Genomic DNA, 21,270 nt, shown 5'->3' with positions numbered 1-21,270 from the left:
TTTTGTCTGAAAGCCAAGTCTCAGTTAAACCTAATATTGTATTTTTTGGAACTCGAGTATTATCAATAAACATACCAAAACGTTCACAATTCTTATTTAAACTTCTGATATTAAGGTGTAAAGGGATAAGCAGGAGTCGGGCAAACTTTTGAAAACATTTTTTGCTAAGTTCTCAGTGTAATATTTAGAGGAAATAAGACCAGAGGCATTATCGTTTGGATCCAAATCACATTTCAACTCATCATATTTATCATAAATCTCTTGACTAAGATAACGATCATTAAAGTTCATCATTAGAATCAAATGTTATTTACAAGGAACATATAGACAAGATAATATTTACTTAATCTTGGCCATGTCTTCTCGAGAATGAATAATGATAGGAGATGCCGTATCTTCCTTCCTCAAGTATATCCTTCCATTATATGTCCAAAGGAACTTGAAGCCGGCCTTCTTTCTTTCCACGTTCACTTCTCCCAACGGAGAGCTCGAGTTGCAGAGATCAGGTTTTCGTTGATGAAGATCTTCCCAGCTGGTGCAGAAGATTTATTATATACTGACAGCAAATGAATTAACTTTTATTGTTTAATTGGCATATGTAGGAAAATTGTTATGCAGATATGATTTGTCAGTAATTAACCGAAATGCAAGGCTTGCAAAATTGGGGGCGGTGCCCCGCTGCCCGGCCTATTTTGTTCTGCACTGTTCCCCACCCTTATTTATTTTTGGTGGCGTGCCTCAATCCGCCCCCCCCTCCGTGTGACGCCCACGGTTTCTTCCGTGTACTCGCTATATACAAAGGTGCAAAGAGAGAATTTGGGTAAAAAGTTGGCCCATATGAGTCATCCCAACGTGAGATATATGTGTCAATCATATTTATTTGGAAACACAAACATAGTCTTTAATAATCTGCATATATATTATGCTTTATGACCAAAGTCAAGTCTTCTCGAGTGAGTACCGGTACTTGAAAAAAAAAACAGCAAAACAATTCTAATTAAAACTCAGAGAGAGAGAAAAATAAATGAATAACAATTATTTTGAACTCAATAAATACGCTACATGCAAACTGATCTATTTATAGATTTGTATTTCACTACTATTTTTAGACATATCTCCTCGCCTCATCAAAATCGGGATCAAAATTATTTTATTTTTCCTCACGTCACTGCATGCGTAGTACCCGGCCATCGAACTGTGAGTGTAACATAGAACGACGAACAGTCATGGCGGCGTCTGCGGAGTTACCACCTGTCCCCATCATCTTGAAATCTATTCGACCTTATATGGCTGTTGCCAAGGAACTTGATGCCAGGGATCCCATAGTTTCATATTTTTGTAAGTAACGTCGCGATTTAATACATTTACACGTTAAATTACATTAATGGTGCTCATTAATAACGATGATATGGAATTGAATATGTTCAGTGATTTTGTGTGGTCCCTCGTATTGGAATCGGTGTCAGATGAAGTTTTGAAACATGTCGACTCGGATCGCACATCAAACTGCCCCGAAATAATTCATGTAATCAATTGGGCATGTTTTGGCACCATGTTTTAACTTAAACTTTAGTTTTCTGCAATATTTCTTGTACTAAAATGTCTTTTCGAAAAATGAATTTGGCATCTAACGTTCATAGGTTTGTTTGAATCAATTTGTCCATTTCAATGGCCAATGTTTATTTTCTCATATTTCATAAAATCTTGAGAAGAAATGTATCAACTCGCTGTATTTGTACCCGCCATTCAACAGCCTCGCCCTCTGTTGACATAGCACATTGCGCGTTCAGAAGTCGATGCGTGCGAGCGCCACTAAAAAACTGTGACGCACCGTATGCCATATGCAATTCAGAAGTTTCAGTGGATATTCGCTCCCGCATTACACTCGGACCCCATGTCGAATGGAGGCCTCCTGCTAGCATTCCATCAGCTTGATTTGTGGGCAAAATGTTGTTGTTGTTGTTGTTGTTATTTTGAATAGGCAAACTAGTCAGTTTTGACTATTGTTGCCTTATAAATATGCTTTTCTTTTTTTCCAAAATATGATAATTTCTTTGTTCAAATTATGTCAGTTTGAAAAGTAAAAGAAAGAAAGGAAAGAAAAGTTCCCAGGAAATTGTGCAAGACCACCTCTCCTGCCCTGTATTAGTACGTTATCCTGACAAGCCCGCTCGAGGTGCATTTCGAGGGCGTCTCAGGAGTACAAAAAAATTGTATTCCCTATGTCTCTCAAACGTGAGCAGGGGGCGCTCTATCCAATACCTCGTGGAACTTGATTTAAATTCCGCAGGTGCAAATTTATGTCAAATCGATCGGAACCATATCAACATTATTATTTTTTTTTAAACGAAAACATTTATAGTAGAGTAAATACTGACATTTAAGGGCCATGTGATAAAGTGAAAGTGACAATAAAGGTGCACACATAGATTAATTCGGTGAAAACATCATCATAATTTGCTAAAGTTTAGAACTCTTTACTCTTGACTACACCCTGTTAAGATGGTTGCCATCTGGGCAGCCAATTTGAAATCTATGAGTCCTTTTGAAATATCTGATTAGAGCACTTTGTGTCTTAAGTTCAAAGCGGTACACAGCTTTATACTTTCTATGTTTTTCTTTTTTGATTGGTCATTTTGAGGATATGATCCTAAATTTGCGAGAACGTTCTACATCTGGGCGTTGTGGCGTGCGCCTGTAATCCAAGCTGTGGGGAAGTTACAAATTGATGCAGAGGTTCGAGGTTCGAGCCCTGGTCACGTCTTTCGGATGGTGACGTTAAAGGTCGGTCCCAGACGTAAATAATCATATCTGATTGATACACGTCTGACAAAAACTCAAATACACACACACATCCGACTTTCTACAAATGCACCACCCCATACAAAGGCAATTGTCTCCTATGAGGTCAATATTACTGCTTTGTTTTGACCTGATTGGTACTAGGAGTGTTTTAAGATGGGTGATTAAAAATCAGAATAATTCTATCTAAATATTTCTATTGGTGAACTAGTTTATTACAGGTGCGAAACTGTACAACCGCCACTTTTAATTTAGTTTTCTAATAAATTACAGGAAAAGTCTCTTTGAGGTAATTATTCTTATGGCATAAGAATAATCTCCTCTCAGCATTTTCATATAAATATTTTGCTTCCACGCTCTGCACGGGAAAAAGACCACATTGCCCTTCCCCTTTGTTTTCCCCCACACCCTTCCTCTACCCCGTTGTTCCCTGCCTCAGCTATAGGACTAGTATATTTCTAGCAGCAAGTATGCATTTGGGCATGAAATTAGTATAGAGCAGAGAATTAGTTTGAAGTATGAAATTGATCATATTTTTTCCTTTCAAATTGATGAGACAATATTTATGCACTTCTGGTTGGAGCAAGCAAACCCTGCAATATCTGCTGCCATTCCCTGTAGTTTGCTTTTCATCTCATTACTAGACAACCAAGTTCTTAGGGCAACCTGGTTATTCATGATAATGATGATAATGATTATAGGCATTTATATAGCGCATCTATCTAGAAATATTCTATTCTGAGGCGCATTATTATTATTACCCCGGCTTTAGCTTCAGCTGCCTTTCAGTGATTGCATTCAAGGAATTAATCCTGCCGGGTACCCATTCACCTCACCTGGGTTGAGTGCAGGACAATGTGGATAAATTTCTTGCTGAAGGAAATTACGCCATGGCTGGCATTATGCTTTGTCTTGAGATTCAATTGTTGTGTCTCTCTGTTTTATTCAGGTCGTCGCTATGCCATGGAAGAATCAGTCAAGGTGAAAGACCGGTCTCCCGAAGTAACACAATTTCAGTTTGCCCTGATGGATCATCTAGAAATTGTAAGTGTGTTTCTCACGTTTTTTTAATTAGTATTGATAAAAAAACTCAAGTAGATGTACTTATTCCTTAAAGATTTTCTCTTTGGATGGTTCAATAATTTATTTGTCTTTATTCACCTCATTTAAAAAGGTATGACATAAGATAAAACTGTGCATGTAAATACATATTACACTACAACTAGAAAACAACTTCATGCACTTGTGTAATGGGGTGTTGCAAGAAAATATTTGTGATCAATTGCAAATATTCTGTTGCAATTTTACAACTGATAGTTCCATGTTAGCTGTAGGAAAATCAGATTAAAGATCCAGACCGGACCCTAAAATGAAACCGACAAAATATATATCAATCGAAAGCTTATAAGCTACTAAATACAGCAAGGTATGCTTTATGCATTTACACCTCTTCCCAGCTGAGTATTTTGCTGAAGAATATTCCAATTTCGGGCTTCGAACCCCGTTTAGAAAATAGGCTCTGTTATGCTTTTCACCTGCCTCGAGACCGTGACGTCACGTTGTGTAAGAAGCGTCGTGATTCCATAGGATTGTACACAGAAAAACTGGGTGATTTTTTTGCTTTCCAGATAACGCATTTCATTCTCTTCACTTCTATCACAGAGGGATATCGCATATATTTTTTCCCCACAAGCTTGAATTTATGAAATCTACAGTTTTGAACTAGTTTTGCCATATTTTATTTCCTGCTTATTTGTCGCAGATTTCAATTCTATCTGCATTTAGATTATGTATAACAACTTTTCCTGACATAGCAATTTAGGCCCAATAAGAGCCAAACAAAGAAATCACAAAAAAGGTAGTGAATAGTTGTAGGTTTACAACAATTTGAACAGAGAATAATTTTGAGTGCCATTTTCATCTAAAAACGAAAAAAAAAAATGGATTCATAACATGGAAATGGAAGAAAATACCCAATGCTTTTGTACACAAACCTATGGAATCACAACCTTCAGACACAACGTGACGTCATCATTTCCAGGCGACGTGGGGGGTGCTCAATCAAAGCGTAATTTGGAGGAGCAGTTTCTTTGATTTTTATTTAAAATTTTTAACTATTGGAAGGAGATATATGTAATATTTTTGGTATATTTGTATTGTATGAGTCATTACCTTTATTTTGATATATGATTGTTTTTACACCGGTCAGGGTCTTTAAACTTCTTGTTTCAAGGAGCAGATTAGCAATCAGTCACTAATTTGCAATAAATTGCAAGACATGATTGATTTAGGGACCAAAATTTGACTTGTGATTGATCGCAAGTTTCTTGCAACACCCCATAAGTCATAGGCAAACATTAAAACAATGTTCAAGGCCTAATTCACCGAAATGAATCTTAAGGAAAATCTCTGTTATGAACATATTGATGATTGATGAAGTCAAATGCTGTAATTGAAGTGAAATATTTCATTTGTGGCTAACAGGTAGAACTTTGTAATACATATAATATACAGTAATAGTACATCAGTGCTGTAACATTGTATAGGTCTCCTAAATTAAAATAATAATAATACCACAGTTCTTGTATAGTGCATATCACATTATGTCATAACGTCCCTATGCGCTTCCAAAGGACTTTGATATTATTACCCTGGCCTTAGCCCTGCAGCCTTTTACAGCACGGTGGCATTTCAAGGAATAAATTCCTGCCAGGTACCCATTCACCTCACCTGGGTTGAGTGCAGCACAATGTGGATGAATTTCTTGCTAAAGGAATTAAGGCCATGGCTGGGATTTGAACCCACGACCCTCTGTTTTAAAGTCAGAAGACTAATTCAGACCAAACGGGGAGCCATAATAGACATAACAGATAAGATTATACTGCTTGTGAGGCTCAACTCCTACTTGCATTCTATCAATTGAATTTCACTTAACTCTAGTTAATCTCTAATTCTTTCATGTTTTTCTCAAATACATAGAAAAAGAAGGAGTTAGTTGCCTCTTCTCAACCTGAAGTACTGTCGAGTGATATTGTTGCATCAGCTCACATCGAGGAATATGCTTTGAAGTTGTTTGGGTATGCCGACACTGAAGATAGAAAAGCAGTCTTTAATAAGTAAGGGCTTTTGCTACTTTACTGCTTATATTTTTGAAATACTGTGGATTGATTGATTTAATTCATTCATTTTCCACATTCACAAAGAAATAATTGCGTTGTCTCTGTTATTGGTGATTCGATATGTGTCGTACGGGACATTTAAACAACAATTTTTAGTCTCTTAGCTGAATTCTCAAGAGCAATAAAGTTTTATTTTGTGTCAATGATAAAGTTGTGCTGGTTAGTCATGTGAAAATCTGATAACCAACAAAAAATGTTTGATTATGGGTTAAAATTTGTGTTGTATAGGACTCATAAATGTCATGTATGACACGCAACATTTTCATCTCTATGGATGGACAACATAATTTTTTAAATGACTACCCAGTAGTACGGTACTTTATTATTACCGCAAAATAAATTGAAGTTCCTTTTATTTGGACAGCAAGTTGAAGTGTTGTGATGACTGATTTTTCGAGCATGGAATCGCCAGTATTATATTGAATATAAACTGCAAAATATTGTTTTTATATTGGTATATACAGTACTTGTGCATGTTTTTATGCAAATAAAGAGAACATTGGATTGAATATATTTTATTCATACAGAGTAAGATGATACTACACTCAGTATGATCCATTCACCATTATACATGTATATGTAAATACTGTCCTATCCCTATGATTTCAACAAGTAAAAAGATTACTTTTATTTTTTTCTTCCATCAAAGATTGTAGACTGATATTTTAAATCAATGTCTTAAAAGTTATTCTTTCTTTTTAATTTCATCAAATAATTTTTCCTTGGTCAAAGTTTCGTTAATCTTTGGTGTAATTTGTAAAAAATTGTCTACTCATTAATTGTGAAACTCTCAATGCTGCAATATTTGAATGGTGGTTGTTTTTTGTCTGCAGGCGTGTTGTGAAATCCTTCCATACAGCAAGCATTCTTTTTGATGTTATGCAGTCGTTTGGACCGTTAACTGAAGAGGTAAGCTGTAACCATCAAGTCTTTAATTGTTGATCCTTTTCATGACAAGAGTGGTACATGTAGCTCTGCATCAATCGCTCAATCACTTTCAATTCAATTCCATTTATTTATTAGGTAAAAAATCACATGAGTAGATATGTACATTGTAAAATGTGAGGATCAAACACCCTAGAAAACCCAGAGGCTTGAAAAGCAGGGGGATCCATGACAAATAGATTGCAGTGATACAAATACAGCAAATAAATTAAAGTAGGAATAAAATACATAGGAAATAGCAATTGGAATAATACATGAAACAAGTTACAATATTTACAATACATGACAAAACAAGACAAGACAAAATATATCATATGACTGTTTGTTTAATTTTGGTTCAATTTAAAGGAATCACTTGTAAGTGGCAAGAAGATGCTGTTTAATTTTAGCCTTAAATGAGGTAACGGTGGTCATTCTTTTAAGTAGTGGGTTAAGACTGTTCCAAAATTGAGCCCCTTTGTGTTTAATAGAGTTCGTCTGTCGTAGTTTTAAGCGTGAATATGGCACAAATATATTGTTTCTCTGTCTTGTATTAACACTATGTTTTTTATCAACCGTAAGAAAATAATTATTGAAAATAGCCGGTAACAAGTTATTCATATATCGGAACATAAAAAGTGCTGCCTTTATTTTTATAGTATCAGTTAAATTGGCAGTGTTGAACGTTTTAAATAGAGGTGGAGTATGGGCAAGATAATGCGTGTTAGAACATAGACGAATTGCTTTCTTTTGAAGTACAATCAATCTGTTTAAATGACATGAGCTGGCCCCTCCCCAGACAAGACTACAATAATCCAAATGGGGCAAGATAATGGCATTATACAAAGTAAAGAGGGTTTTAAGTGGGAGCATATTACGTAATTTATATAACATACCAACGCACATACTAACTTTTCCATGGATGTGATCTATATGGTTAACCCAAGAGAGCTTGTCATCTATGTGTACGCCTAAAAAGTTAATAGTATTTACCCTGTCTATTGCATCATTGTCTAGTTTTATTGAAAAATTTTAACTGAGATCGATAACTGTGATTAGTACAGAAAAACATGTATTTGGTCTTATCGGTGTTAAGAAAAAGTTTATTTGCTTTGAACCAGGTAGAAACCTTTTTTAATTCAGTGTTTGCATAATTTTGAAGTTGTGTTTTATCAGAATGTGAAATAAATATGTTAGTATCATCTGCATACAGAATGAAATGTAATATTTTTGAAGTATTTAATATATCATTCACATATATAAGGAAAAGCAAGGGACCAATAATACTACCTTGCGCAATTCCACAGGTCACTGGCATGGTTTCAGATTTAACTCCTTTATAGCTTGTAAATTGTTTTCTATTAGAAAAATAATTAACAAACCAGTCGTGCGGTATTCCACGCACGCCATAGTGATTTAATTTATGCAACATGATTTTATGATTTAAAGTGTCAAATGCCTTACTTAGATCGATATATATCCCTAACGTAAACTCTCTTTTATCTAAACATGATGTAATATGTTCTATTGCATGAAGTAAAGCAAATTCAGTAGAGTGGTTGGGTCTGAATCCAAACTGATACTTGGTAAGAATATTATTTTCGCTTAAGTGACTATAAAGCCTTTTAAATATGATGCGTTCTAAAATTTTCAAAAAAGTTGGTAAAAGAGATATTGGCCGGTAATTTTGGATTAAGTAAGAATCATTCTTTTTATATATTGGAATTATTTTAGCTATTTTAAGACTATCTGGAACGATGCCTGTACACATTGACAAGTTACAAATGTATTCAAGGGGTTTGGATATACAATATATAATTTTTTTCACAAAATTCGTACTTATATCATCATGACCACACGAAGAACTGATTTTCAATTTTTTAACAATCTGTATTATTTCGTATTCAGTGGTTGGCGCAAAAAACAAGGATTTAGAAACCTGTGGATCCAGATAGTCAGAAAAATGTTTTGTGGTTGATTGAACATCATTAGCAAGGGCACCAATATTGGTGAAATGTGAATTAAATGCATTTGCTATTTCATATCATATATTTTCTTATCATCTTTCAGAATATAGCTTGGTAACTTGGGTTTTCTTTTCCTTCCAAGTATATCATTGATAGTTTGCCAAGTTTTCGAAAGATTCGACTTGTTCTTTTCTAGAAGTTGTGCATAGTGTTTTCTTTTTTAAATCTTTATAATATATAATTCAATTTATTTCGATATTTTTTATGATATATCTCATTTTTAGATGATGGGTTCTTTAAATACTTCCGGAATAGTCTCTGTTTTTTATTGATAGAACACAAAATTCCCTCGGTGATCCACGGTTTCCTAGGAATGTCCTTGTTTTTACGTTTGGGGCGTTCACGCGTATCAGCATGTCTATTACAAACTTCAGATAAAGTGTACGCAAATGCGTTGTATGCTGAATTGGCGTCGCCACACCTTTTTACACACACCCAATTATTTGAACTTAGGTCCTTAGAAATATCTTCGAAGTTTACTCTTGAAAAGATTGATTGGTTAACAGAAGAATGTGAAATAGGATTAGTGTGTAAAGTGACAAAATCGGTTAATTGAAATACGGGTAGATGGTCTGAGATATCACAATAGAGTATTCCTGGAAGAATTGACTTGTCTAAGACATTTGTAAATATATTATCGATACAGGTACAAGATGAATTAGACATACGTGTAGGTTTGGTTATCAGTGGCTGAAAACCATTTGATTACATAGAACTTAAAAAAATCACTCGTTGGTAAATGTGAGGAATGTTGCAAAATATCAAAATTGAAGTCACTAAGTATATAGCAATACTTATTTTCATTGGAAACAGTTGATAAACATTTTTCTAAAAGTTCATTAAAAGACTTTGAATTAGAATTTGGAGCCTTATACACCACACCCACAATTACATTTTTATGGGAATTAAACTGCAGTTCTATAAATAATGAGTCTATATTACTATTTCCAAAAGAAATATCTAACCGTTGTTTAAAATTCAAGTTTGATTTAACATATAAACATACTCCCCCACCTACTCTATTTCCTCTGGATTTGTGTAATAATGAATATCCTGCCATGTTGTACATTGATGGAACATTATCTTTGAACCATGTTTCTGAAAAAGCATATATGGAGAATCTATGTTTTAGAGTATGAATATAATCTTGTAGGCTCATGAAATTAGAGGCCAAACTGTGACAATTTAAATGGAACATTGAAAGAACGTTCTTATCGTAGGCGTTAAAGGAATCTAATTTATTCTTAAACGTGTCGCTGAAGTAATAATTGGATGAAGGGAAAAACAAATCAGGTGGACCATCATCGATTTCATTAAAACCATTGAAAACTTTAGAACACAGCATTGGAATATTATTTATGTTACAGTCTTGATTAAAGAACGCATCAATGGACATTTTAAATTCATCATCATCAAGAATCTGATTAAAAGGCATTTCATTTGCAATACATTGATAACATGACCACTTATCTTGCAAGTGGGTTGTATTAGAGCATCTTTTATGGCATTTGTCACCACAATCACACACAACGTGCTCTTGATTTTTTTTTGTGTCTTAGTGTTTTTAAACATACATTGCACTTCATAACAAACACATACACAAATAAGGTTACATAATACACATAGAAATGCGGAAACGCACTAGTTCAAGAGTTCAAAAGAGATGTAGATTACGAAACTTACAATGCAGACGCCGGTTTGTTTACATTCTTCATGTTCTTATAGTGCCGACAACTTGAGCGTTCCTAGTAACTATTGTGTAGAGTTCACATGTACTTTCAGGTGCTCTGTTTATGTTTTTCCCAATCAGATTCAGATGATATTACTATCTTGTTGTTTGATGTCGTTTTCACTTTGATCTTTCCATCTTGAGTCCAAATTTTGTTCGGGGTAGGGTACTTCTCTTTCACCTTCCTCAGCAGCTTTTGTCTTTCACTAGTCAGATTCTCATGGATGTAAATGCTGGTTGATTTGAGCTTTGATCTTGCCTCGTAGATACGCGATCTTGGTCCATATGTTGTAAACTTTGCAATGATGGGTCGATGGATTGGATGTCCATTTCTATCAACTCTTCCGCGGACTCCTATTCGATGTGATCGGTCGATGTTGTCCGGAGTGATGTCGACGTCGAGTTTCTCCTTACCAAGTTTGCTGGATTGGTTCTAAGCGGGGTTGCCAAGAATTTCCCCTTGCTAACCGGGGAATAACGTGGAAGACAAATACATTTAAATCTTTGGGAATTCATTTTTCACTTAATTTTGGTTCACTGTTTGATCTCAATTATAAGGTAAAGTTGAAAAGAATGGAACAGACTATTAACTGCTGGCAAATGAGGAATCTTTCTCTGATTGGTAGAATTTGTGTTATCAAGTCTCTTATTTTGCCTCAACTTTTATACCTTTTTTCTGTTCTTGGTATCAAAGTTCCTTCTAAATTTTATAAGGACTTGAATAAAATGTTTTTTAGATTTATTTGGAAAGGAGGCAAGGACAGGGTTAAAAGAAAACTGATGTGCAATGATTATAGCCAATGTGGCCTTCGAATGGTAGACCCTTATGCATTTGCCCTTGCTCAAAGGATGTATTGGGTGCAATATCTCCTTGATGACAGATATACTTCGACATGGAAATATATTGAGTTGTCCTTTTTGGAATCTTTTCATCAAGATTCAAATATTCTTTGGAAAGCATATGCCCCTGAATGTGTTTTAAGATCTCTGGGATGTACACAACTTGCTGATTCTTTACGCACCTGGTATATATATCGAGAACAAGCCACTTTTGATATCTTTGATTGTAGTTTCTCTGACTTAGGGGAATGTCAATCATTATGGTTTAACAGATTGATTCGTTCTAAATCCAAACAATATTTTTATTATGGTACATGGTATGATAACAATGTTCACACGATATCAGATTTGCTTAATCCACCCCTCCCTGGCCATAAATTGTTTGAAGAACTTATCTTGGATTTTAATATACCTCGTTCTGACAGAAGAAAATTTAATTTTCTAATCCAAAATATCCCTAAAGACTGGCTTATTCCCAATCTTCAAAAAGCTGACGTCCATGACAATGATGATGTTCATCATATGTTAATTCTCAAATTGATAGGTATTAAAAAATTACCCAGCTACGCCTATAATATCTTGAGTGGCAAATCTAGCCCTGACGCACGTTATGAATATTGGAGCAGTATCTTACCCATTCCTGACAATATTTCATGGGAGAAAATACATTGCAATAACTTCAAATGTTCGATAGACACTAAAATTCGTTCCTTTTATTTCAAAATTTTTCACAAATGCATTGCTTTTAATGATTTTCTTTTCAAGATAAAAAGGAAAGATTCCCCTTTGTGTGAATTTTGCAACAAATTCCCTGAAACATCGGTTCATATATTTTGTGTTTGTGAAAAGGTTTTACCCCTGTGGCAAGATTTATTGACTATTTTAATACAGAAGTTTGATTCCAATTTTACTTTATCTAATTTCAGTAAAATGTTTGGTGATTCGGATGACAAGTTCATTTCCTACTTATTTTTATTGTTGAAGTACTTCATTTTCATTTGTAAATTCAGCAAAGTTGATCCAAACTTTGGAGCCTTCAGATCATTTGTTAAAAAGCAAAGGGAAATTGAATATTGTGTGGCCAAAAAAAGACATAAACTCACGGCTCATTTTAAGAAATGGAAGTTTGAATTATAATTTTTGTCATCTTTACATGTATCATTATATGTATCATGTTTACCCTGTATATATGCATACAAATACTTGCCATCAAAGTTGTATAAGTTATCATGTCTGTGCCATTGCATAAATCTTTCCGCTCTTTTTTTCTTTATTATTTACTTTTTTCTTATTTACTCTTTTTATTATTATATATGTTTTTTTTTTTTTCTAATGATGTTATGATCACTTGTAAATATTTTAATTATGTTTGATTTGTTAGTTTTGTTTATTTTTGGTCAGTGTGGACCCAATAAAACATATAAATACAAAAAAAAGTTTGCTGATGATTTGGTCGGTATCCTCGTTGATATTCTCTTTGATTCCATGTATGACGAGGCAGTTTCTTCTTGAATACTGTTCAAGGTCTTCTACACGGGCTTCGGCTTTCAATAACTTTGATTCCAGTTGCTGAATTTTGGTATCTCTCTTCTGAAGCTCCATCATGAAACAGCTATGCAAAGCAGGGGCTAGCACAGGTCCCAGAGCGGGAGCTAATCGCTCTTCTACAAGTCGTTTGTCACTGAATGCTTGCACAATAGCCTCCACAATAGAATTAAGTTCATCAATCCTTTGGCTTTTAGTGGTTGCCTTTTGTTGTGCCCTCTCACCTAGACCTTCTGGTTTACCCGAGTCGAGCCCTATGGGTGCGGCTGGATTATCCGTTGAGTCTACTTGTTCTGAACGCCGTGTAACGACCATGATCGCTTATTAAAATTACAACATTAAAATCGCTTCAGAATCCACCTTTTCGGCGATTCCACTGGTCACATGTATATTCCTAGAGCTGGTTATACACCTGGTTACTCAAATTTCTATATAAACACCGGCTATGACTGCTAGTAGAGTAAAATCAGAACATACTTCTCAGAACATACTTCTCCCCGCACTCTGTATAAGTCTCGCACAATTGCCCTGAAAAACGTCTCTGTAAAGAGTGAGATATCTCTTGGTAAATGAATCGAACGTGAATCTGTAACGAGTGATATAGCTCCGAAAATGAATCGATCGTGAACGAACATATGACAAAATTGTCAAAATTGTCAAACTTTATTTCAATGTTTGTAAAAATGATAAGTAAATATAGTAATATTCTTTTTCTTAAATGAGTAAAGTTTTTTATTTTTTATTTAATTAATCATGACCATGAATAATTGCAAATACTTATGCTTATCACTGAAATCTTCAGATTGCGCAGGCCAGAAAATATGCAAAGTGGAAGGTAGTTTACATTCATGGATGTCTAAAGAAAGGAGAGACTCCGATCCCTGGACCAGCAGGAGGACAAGAAGGTATGTATCAGTTTATCTATTCAACTCCATTCACTTTTAGTCTATTCAACTTGGTTCATACTATATCTATTCAACTAGGTTCATACTAAATATATTCAACTCTGTTTACTCTTGTTTATTCAACGAGGTTTTTACTAAATCTATTCAATTCTATTCATTCTTAGTCTATTCAACTCTGCTCATTCCGACTCTCTTCACTCTTAGTCTAACTCTGTTCATATTTAGTTCATTTGATTCTGTTCACTCTTGGTCTATTCAACTATTTAAAGTTTATACTAAATCTATTCAACTCCATTCACTCGTAGTCTGTTCAACTGTGTTTATACTAAATCTATTCAACTCGATTCACTCTTAGTCTGTTTAAATTGTTTCGCATTAAGTCTCTTCAAGTCTACTCTACTCAGCTATATAGTGCACTGTTTTAACCATATTCAGTTTATAAGTGTTTTGTGAATAAGCTGAGAGAACAGTCATGCATTCAATGTGGAATGTCAAGGGCCCATACAATGTATATTTATCTTTTGATTCCTTAGATCTCACTCGTCACATTTTTAATGATGTTATTCTATTTTTCACTTTCAAGCAGAAGGAGCAGAAGGAGGTGCATCCTTACCTCCTCCTTCAAGTCTCCAACCGGGCCCTCCAGCTCCAGCCCCACAGCAACCAGGCTACCCACCGGCAGGGGCGTATCCACCTGGAGCTTACCCTCCACCTACCGGTGGTCCCGCTGCTGCTTACCCTCCAACCCAACCACCATCAGTCAACCAACTAGCACCAGGGGTACCCCCAGGTCAACACGCACCCCCATCAACCCCAGACCAGGGGGGTGGATACCAGGCCGGTATGCCGGGACCAAGTGCAAGTACATCAGGTTAGAATATCACATCCAGTAAAACATGCCATGTGCAAGGTCAATTTCATGTAGTAGCTGGAAAGTTGCCGAGATAAGTCCTCTACTTAATCATAAGCCAGACTTTATAAATCCACAAAGTTATTGTACAAAATGATATTATTAGAGGCAATAATACATTTATTATCCCCCTGTCCTTGTATGGTTGCTAGGGTTTGTAGGGACAGTGATTTTCCGTTTCTAAAAATTGCCGTTTCTGTTTCAGAAAATCTCAAATTCCGTTTCAGCATGTCTGAAAACGGAAATTCCGTTTCCCCATAGACTTTGTGTACAAGAAAAATTGACAATTCTGTTTACATAGAAAACCAATACGCAACGAGTAGCGATGTCAAAATGCTAGCGCTGCTCAAAATTTGCATCTACCAATGTACTAACATCGCTTTAAAATCCATTTTAATCGAAGAGATTCGAGCTCAAAAAATATTTAGGGAAACATAATCAACATGAATATATTCTCACCTTTCATATTATTAGCATTATTTTATTGTTAAATGGGATTTCATCGCTGATTTGGGGACTTTTTGGACATCATTTTGAGGAGTCGACGACTTCCAAATATCCGCCATTTTGGATTTGATGAATCACCGTGATCATTATATTATGACCGAACGCAGAGGGCAGCAACACACGGCCGTATTCTGCATTCTATGCGGACATGAGTGTAAACTAACTTGGATACGATCGAGTGATGGAGAGGCTAGTTACGATGTGTTGATTGTCATGATTGTTGTTGCAAAGTGAGATCGTGTTTTTCAGTTGATAATAGTATTTTGTTGAGGATTTGGGATTAATTTCTGTTGCTTTTTTTGTGCATTTTGAGACAAAACGTGTTTTCCGTGATTTTCCGTTTGAAAAGCCACTTTCCGTTTCAAACAGCCGATTCCGTGAATTCCGTCCGTTTTCCGTGATTGCGGAAAATCACTGTCCCTAGGTTTGGTGGTGTGATGTGTTGTTATGATAATTTGCATGGTTTGTATGACTGGTGTGTAGAAACTACCTTGTTCAAGTTCGTATTAAGTTCTTATATTGTTTTTTCTCTGTTAATATCTATTTTTTATACATGTATGTATTGTGATGTTTTTTATACTTGAGAGTAATAAGCAAATGAACTAACCTGAGCTAAGTTGGGGTAACAGGATAAAGCCCATTGTATTCAGACGATGGACTATTCAAAATAATTGGCTAGGGTCAGTCAGTCATCCAGGTTTTAAAACCAGTTTAGTCCCCAACTACGGGGGTGGCTGAATTCACTTTGCACTCACAGAGATCATTATTGTACAAAATCATATTATTAGGGGCAATAATACATTTATTATTTCCCTTCCTCGTATGATTTGCTGGTGTTTGTTGATGTGATGTGTTGTTAGGATGGACTATTTAAATAATTTGGTTAGTGTCAGTCAGTAATCAAGGTTTAGTCCCCCACTATGGGGTTGGCTGGAGATTCCTTGAAATCACCTTCACTTTGCTCTAGACAGTGTATCCTCCTTCCTCAACTAACCCTCCTACTCTCCTCCACCACTTGCTTCTTCCATGTCTTCTTCGGTCGCCCCCCTTTCCCTCTGACCAGCCACCTCAAACTCAAGTGCCTTCTCAAAACATGATCCTCTTCAACATATACCCATGCCAATGTACTCTGTTAGCCTTTGGCATCTGATCTTGATAAGTCTCTTCCAAACCCAACTTCTGCATCTGGTAAAATACAATAGATTTGTGCTTGTGGTCGTGGTTAAGAAAATGAACAAATGCACGTTTAAGTAATTAGCCTTCAATCTTGCATTAGTCCATGATCAAAACCCATGACAGCAAGCACAAATGTAGGGCATTTTACTAAACATGCTCTCTGTGTCCGAAAGCTTGGAACATTCCAAGTGCCTATGCCAAATGAACCACACCTAGCCACAAAACAGGAATTTGAAATACAATCCATAGTCTAAATTTAAACCCTTATTTGTGATTTCCACCCACATGGGAGTGAAGTTTCTCCATTTCTCATAAAATCTTGACAACTTTAAACATCCTTTGCATTCACAAGCAATGATTTTGATAAATAAAAAATTTGATTCACAATCATTAAGAGTGCATTTGGTGAATTATTAGAATAAATGTTGCAGTCCTTAGCAAAGGGCACTTGCACAAGGGTTAAACTTGGGTTGCAGAAATCAAGATTTTTGAAGAATTGTTGTTCATTTTGAAATTATCATTCTCCACTCTCAACTGACTCTCTTCTTTTCTCTAAATTCTTGGCAGATGCATGTGAGGTGTCACCTGCAGTCTCAGACAAGGCCCAGAAATTCTGTAAATTTGCCGTCAGCGCCCTCCAATACGACGACGTTCCCACAGCAATAGAGAACTTGGAAAAGGCATTGAGATTACTTCAAACTGGTAAAGAATAAGAGATGGACTTTTACATGGCATTTTATGAAGTATTGCATTTGTTGTGAAAGGATCAACTCTTGTAGGAGTTGGATATTAGTTGTGACATGACTAAGGATCGTTCACATTTGATGGAACGGGCAGCTCCTTTATGTACTGCAAAAATAGCATATTGGAAAGGAGATCACTTAATTGCCATTGTGATTGTATTGATTAATACTTACTACTAGAATATTATTTATTATTAACCGTATCAGACATCTGAGCAGGGCAACTTTGAAACATTGTTGCCTGCTTAACACTGGGATCGAATGGCCGGTCAATAAAATTCCAATTGTTTATCCACGGGCCCAATTTATTGCCCGCTCAAGAAAGTCAATGAGAAAATGCGTGGAAATGTGGCAGGCAATAAAAGGCAGCTCTAACATCCGGGTATTCTACGCGTTTTGTACGCGTCCTTGAACCGCGCAGTGCTATACGTCATAATGGTAATGAAGTTGAGACAACGCTGGATACTGCGTCCCTAGGCCAGGGACGCGTCATTTCAATTACGTCACAATGGTAAAGTTCAGAAGCCCAGTCTGCTCAACATGAGAAACTAGATTCTCATTCTAAAAATTTAAAATATCTAAATTTTAACGATTTGGCTCTAGATGTCTGATTTGGTTAATAATAGCAATATTGACTGGCCTGGGGGCGAAAGGACATATATCGCCCTCACTAAATTGATATCACCCTCGTCTACGACTCGGGCGATATAAATCTAGTTTGGGCGATATATGTCGTATCGCCCCGAGGCCAGTCAATATTGCTTTATTACCTCTTCAATTATAAACATAGAAGGTAGGTCGTCTTAACAATCATTGTGGCTTGTAAATTAGCAGCTAGCAATATTATGAAATGTATGAATTTTTAGCCCATTAACATTAATTATTTCCCTCGGGAACCCTCACACGCAGGTTTCCCAATTGGGAAATAATTAATCTCAATGGGTCAAATTTATACAGCAGTAGAAGACAAAGAAAGGGCATTGAGATAATTCGAACTGGTGAAGAATAGGAGATGAATTTGAAATTACTTTTCATTCTAGAAGAATTATATTTTTTGTGATTTAGTGGGGGGGGGGATGAGGAGGCTTGAATATGAAGCATCATATTGGTGGGTGCTGATAAATCTTTAACATTTATGTGGATAGCTCAGCTAAATCTCTATGTTATATTTTCCTATTGGAAATAGAATCATTTTAGAAATATGAAGTTGCCACCATTTATTGCCATAGATCTAAAAAACAGCTTTTTCTGAGCTGTTTCTTTTTTAAAAATTTGACAAAAGACACATTACACGTCCATTCATTCAGTTTGATTACTCAAACTATAGTTAAGTTATTGTAGATGAATATCATTAGTTAGCTTTGTGTAAGGCTTATCATTCCATATGACATCTCTTGAAAAGAAACTTCATGATTGATGTTAGAGTGGCAGTCATTTGAGGTACTGCCTGCTTAGAGTCTCTCAGCAATTTCCTTCACCAACTTTATAATAATAATAATTGTAATAATAGCGCTATCTATCTAAAAATAATGAAAAATAATATATTCCAAGGCGCTTTATATTGGTTAACAAAAAGAAGTCAGTGTGTGATGATGTGTTTTAAAAAATTCCTTGTTATCATCAAGAAAATTTGTTAGCAAGGTTCTTGGAATCTTTGTCCTTCCTAGTCCAGGGGGAGCATTTCACGAAACAATCTGTATTAATTTCAAGCTACTGAAATACTTGCGTCTGATTGGCTTAGAGCAAATTTGTCTGTGAAAACAAGAGATTCGTCATGCAATACACCCCCTGGTTGAAATGTTTTAAACATTGTTGCCAGAGCTGAATGGTTTAACAGAGCAATTTTTCCTCTGTTGCATTTTGGGCATTGTATGTTAGTAGTATAATATATATCTCTTGTAAAAGATACCGTACATGGACCAGTCGTGTAGTTGATTTTATTAATTTTGTATGATATATCTGAGGTTTAGAACTGGATTACTATGCCTTTTATTGATATTAATCGGGTAAAAGAAATTAGCTAGTAAAAATTGAATTGTAAGCTTAAGTTGATTTGAACAATACGCATAAAGCCGGTTGCCTTTTACATTATTTATGCAATATGGATTATTCGCAGCTTCCACTCAAATGAAGTATATTTATCAAATGTTTGGTGAAACATACTCTGGGCCCCATTTCATGAAAAAGTTGCTGGAATGTCAACTTTCCTTTGGGAGAATGTTCACAGTTGCCATGGTAGTTGATATTCCAGCAAGAGTTGCTATCAGGGGGGTGTTTCACAATGATTTAAGTATGACTTAGAGTCGCACTTAATGGCGTAGTTGCGTATGGTATAAAAGGCTTGACTGCATTGGTCAGATCGTGCCAAGAGGACGCGCACTACTGCGTATTAAATTAAGCACTGAGATTCTGCTTTGCATATCAAGTATGTGCTGGTATTTATGTGTGACTCTAAGTCATGCTTAAATCTTTGTGAAACACCCCCAGATAAAAATGGGGCCTAAGAGTTGAAATACAGTAATTTAGGTATCTGTAGTTTTAAAATTTCTCAAGTGGATTTTAGTCACATAGGCCAAAGATTGAGATGACTTGGGCGAGTTTAATTTACAAGAGAAATTCTATATCTTGTATGAATGCATTTTTTTCATGGTATATTTGACAATTGTGCATAATAACTTATAAAATAGTACTTTATTGTTCTTTGAGTGAAATGTCCAGGCCAAAATGCAGTAATGATTCAATGCACTGGTAACAGCATAGTATAAGTCCTTTATCATTTTGCTACTTAGGTCAGCTAAGTCTTGTTATGTACCATTAGAAATTAATCGAAAAAATGTTGATCTCATTTCATGATGTAACATATTACATATTTATTATAAAGAATTGTTTTTTATTTGTCTATGTATGTACTATGATGTTTTGTAGAATCATATGATGATACATCTATAGAAAATATTTTTGTTGTTTAGCTTTTCTATTTACTATTTGACTGGCAGAATGGATTTTGTTTCAATATTTTTTTTTATACATGTGTATTGCGAGTAAAAAAAAACATGATTGGAAATAATTTTGCCAACTTCCTTCATTAATATTTACTAAATTCTGTGTGATGCTGTGCATCATGTGACCATAATTCAAAAAAGAAGTTGTGGGTTACAAACCATGAACTATACAGATTTCAAGTATTAATTGAACTTATTTCATCCAATGGAAAATGTGCACTTTCGGCAAAGAAATAGCACTATTAAAATACATGTTTGAATGAAATGCGATGCTGCAAGAAATCTGCATAGTCCATGGTTTTATACCCCCTGGTGGGTGTGGCATAAAGCTGTTCGTAAGCTGAGAGCGACTTTAAGAACGGCTGGTGACCCTTACGCAGTAAATAATTAACAATGAACATTTAATGGTGAATATCATTAACCACAAGAAAGGATCACCAGTCATTCTTTACTTACAAACAGCTTTGTGAAACAGCCTTAAGGTCCCCCAAGTCTACAAGTGCCCCTTGTCTGCGCATACATGATTCTAGAAAAGAAAATAGAAAAAATATTCATTTTCAGGCATTTTGTGTAGGTAATGACCTCAAGATGCAGCCTTCCTCATCAAAATGCCTGAATCATGTGTAAAGTGAATGGGTGTGCAGACATATGGTACCAGTGAATGCTGTGATGGGATACGAACCCCAGACCTTGTGGTCCAAAGTTCGGAGACTTAATCCACTAAGCCAAAACCCTTTTGTTATTTACCTTTGGCTTATTACAGGAGGTTAATACCTAGTATCAGGGTGTATCAGTTACCTGTTCACATTCTTCAAATGTTACCTATCCTCCAGATGCCTAGTGGCAAATAGGGCCTCCACCTTTGCCTATCAGAGGCCACAGCTCTGGCTTCTGTCCATGTCCTCCATCCAGCCATGGGTCTTTCTTTTTCTACTGTTCGCCTCCAAGTTGTTTTGGGCCTGCTGCCCCTTTTCCCTTCTG

General features: G+C 35.7%; 2 protein-coding genes across 3 annotated transcripts; one reads left to right on the top strand and one right to left on the bottom strand.

Annotated features, from left to right (window-relative positions):
- The first annotated feature begins 1,205 nt into the window (after positions 1–1,205).
- Positions 1,206–17,475, top strand: LOC121413436 (vacuolar protein sorting-associated protein VTA1 homolog). Of its 2 annotated transcripts, none has more exons than XM_041606251.1 (7): positions 1,206–1,338; positions 3,752–3,846; positions 5,782–5,918; positions 6,815–6,890; positions 13,849–13,951; positions 14,535–14,822; positions 17,112–17,475. In XM_041606251.1, exons 1-7 carry the CDS (start codon positions 1,227–1,229, stop codon positions 17,255–17,257), a joined length of 957 nt encoding a protein of 318 aa, XP_041462185.1. In that variant the 5' UTR covers positions 1,206–1,226; the 3' UTR covers positions 17,258–17,475. The 2 variants fall into 2 exon arrangements, with proteins under 2 accessions (XP_041462185.1, XP_041462186.1); XM_041606252.1 differs by having other exon boundaries at positions 14,538–14,822; positions 17,112–17,473.
- LOC121413437 lies at positions 10,492–13,816 on the bottom strand. The gene is made up of 2 exons (XM_041606253.1): positions 12,939–13,816; positions 10,492–11,079 (listed from the first exon to the last, which is right to left on the bottom strand). Exons 1-2 carry the CDS (start codon positions 13,359–13,361, stop codon positions 10,711–10,713), a joined length of 792 nt encoding a protein of 263 aa, XP_041462187.1. The 5' UTR covers positions 13,362–13,816; the 3' UTR covers positions 10,492–10,710.
- Positions 17,476–21,270: the final 3,795 nt, after the last annotated feature.

Source organism: Lytechinus variegatus, chromosome 4, assembly GCF_018143015.1.
Source record: "Lytechinus variegatus isolate NC3 chromosome 4, Lvar_3.0, whole genome shotgun sequence".
NCBI lineage: Eukaryota > Metazoa > Echinodermata > Echinoidea > Temnopleuroida > Toxopneustidae > Lytechinus > Lytechinus variegatus.
The sequence above is the reverse complement of the archived record's forward strand: the minus strand, read 5'-3'. Positions and strand labels throughout refer to the sequence as shown.

What these genes read in the sequence shown, in the direction of transcription:
- LOC121413436 (XM_041606251.1), top strand. Translation starts at nt 1,227, where the DNA reads ATGGCGGCGTCTGCGGAGTTACCACCTGTCCCCATCATCTTGAAATCT. An exon ending in TGATGGATCATCTAGAAATT is followed by an intron (nt 3,847 to 5,781) that starts GTAAGTGTGTTT and finishes TCAAATACATAG; the next exon opens with AAAAAGAAGGAGTTAGTTGC. An exon ending in TTGGACCGTTAACTGAAGAG is followed by an intron (nt 6,891 to 13,848) that starts GTAAGCTGTAAC and finishes TGAAATCTTCAG; the next exon opens with ATTGCGCAGGCCAGAAAATA.
- LOC121413437 (XM_041606253.1), bottom strand. Translation starts at nt 13,361, where the DNA reads ATGGTCGTTACACGGCGTTCAGAACAAGTAGACTCAACGGATAATCCA. An exon ending in CCGACCAAATCATCAGCAAA is followed by an intron (nt 11,080 to 12,938) that starts CTTTTTTTTGTA and finishes CAATCCAGCAAA; the next exon opens with CTTGGTAAGGAGAAACTCGA.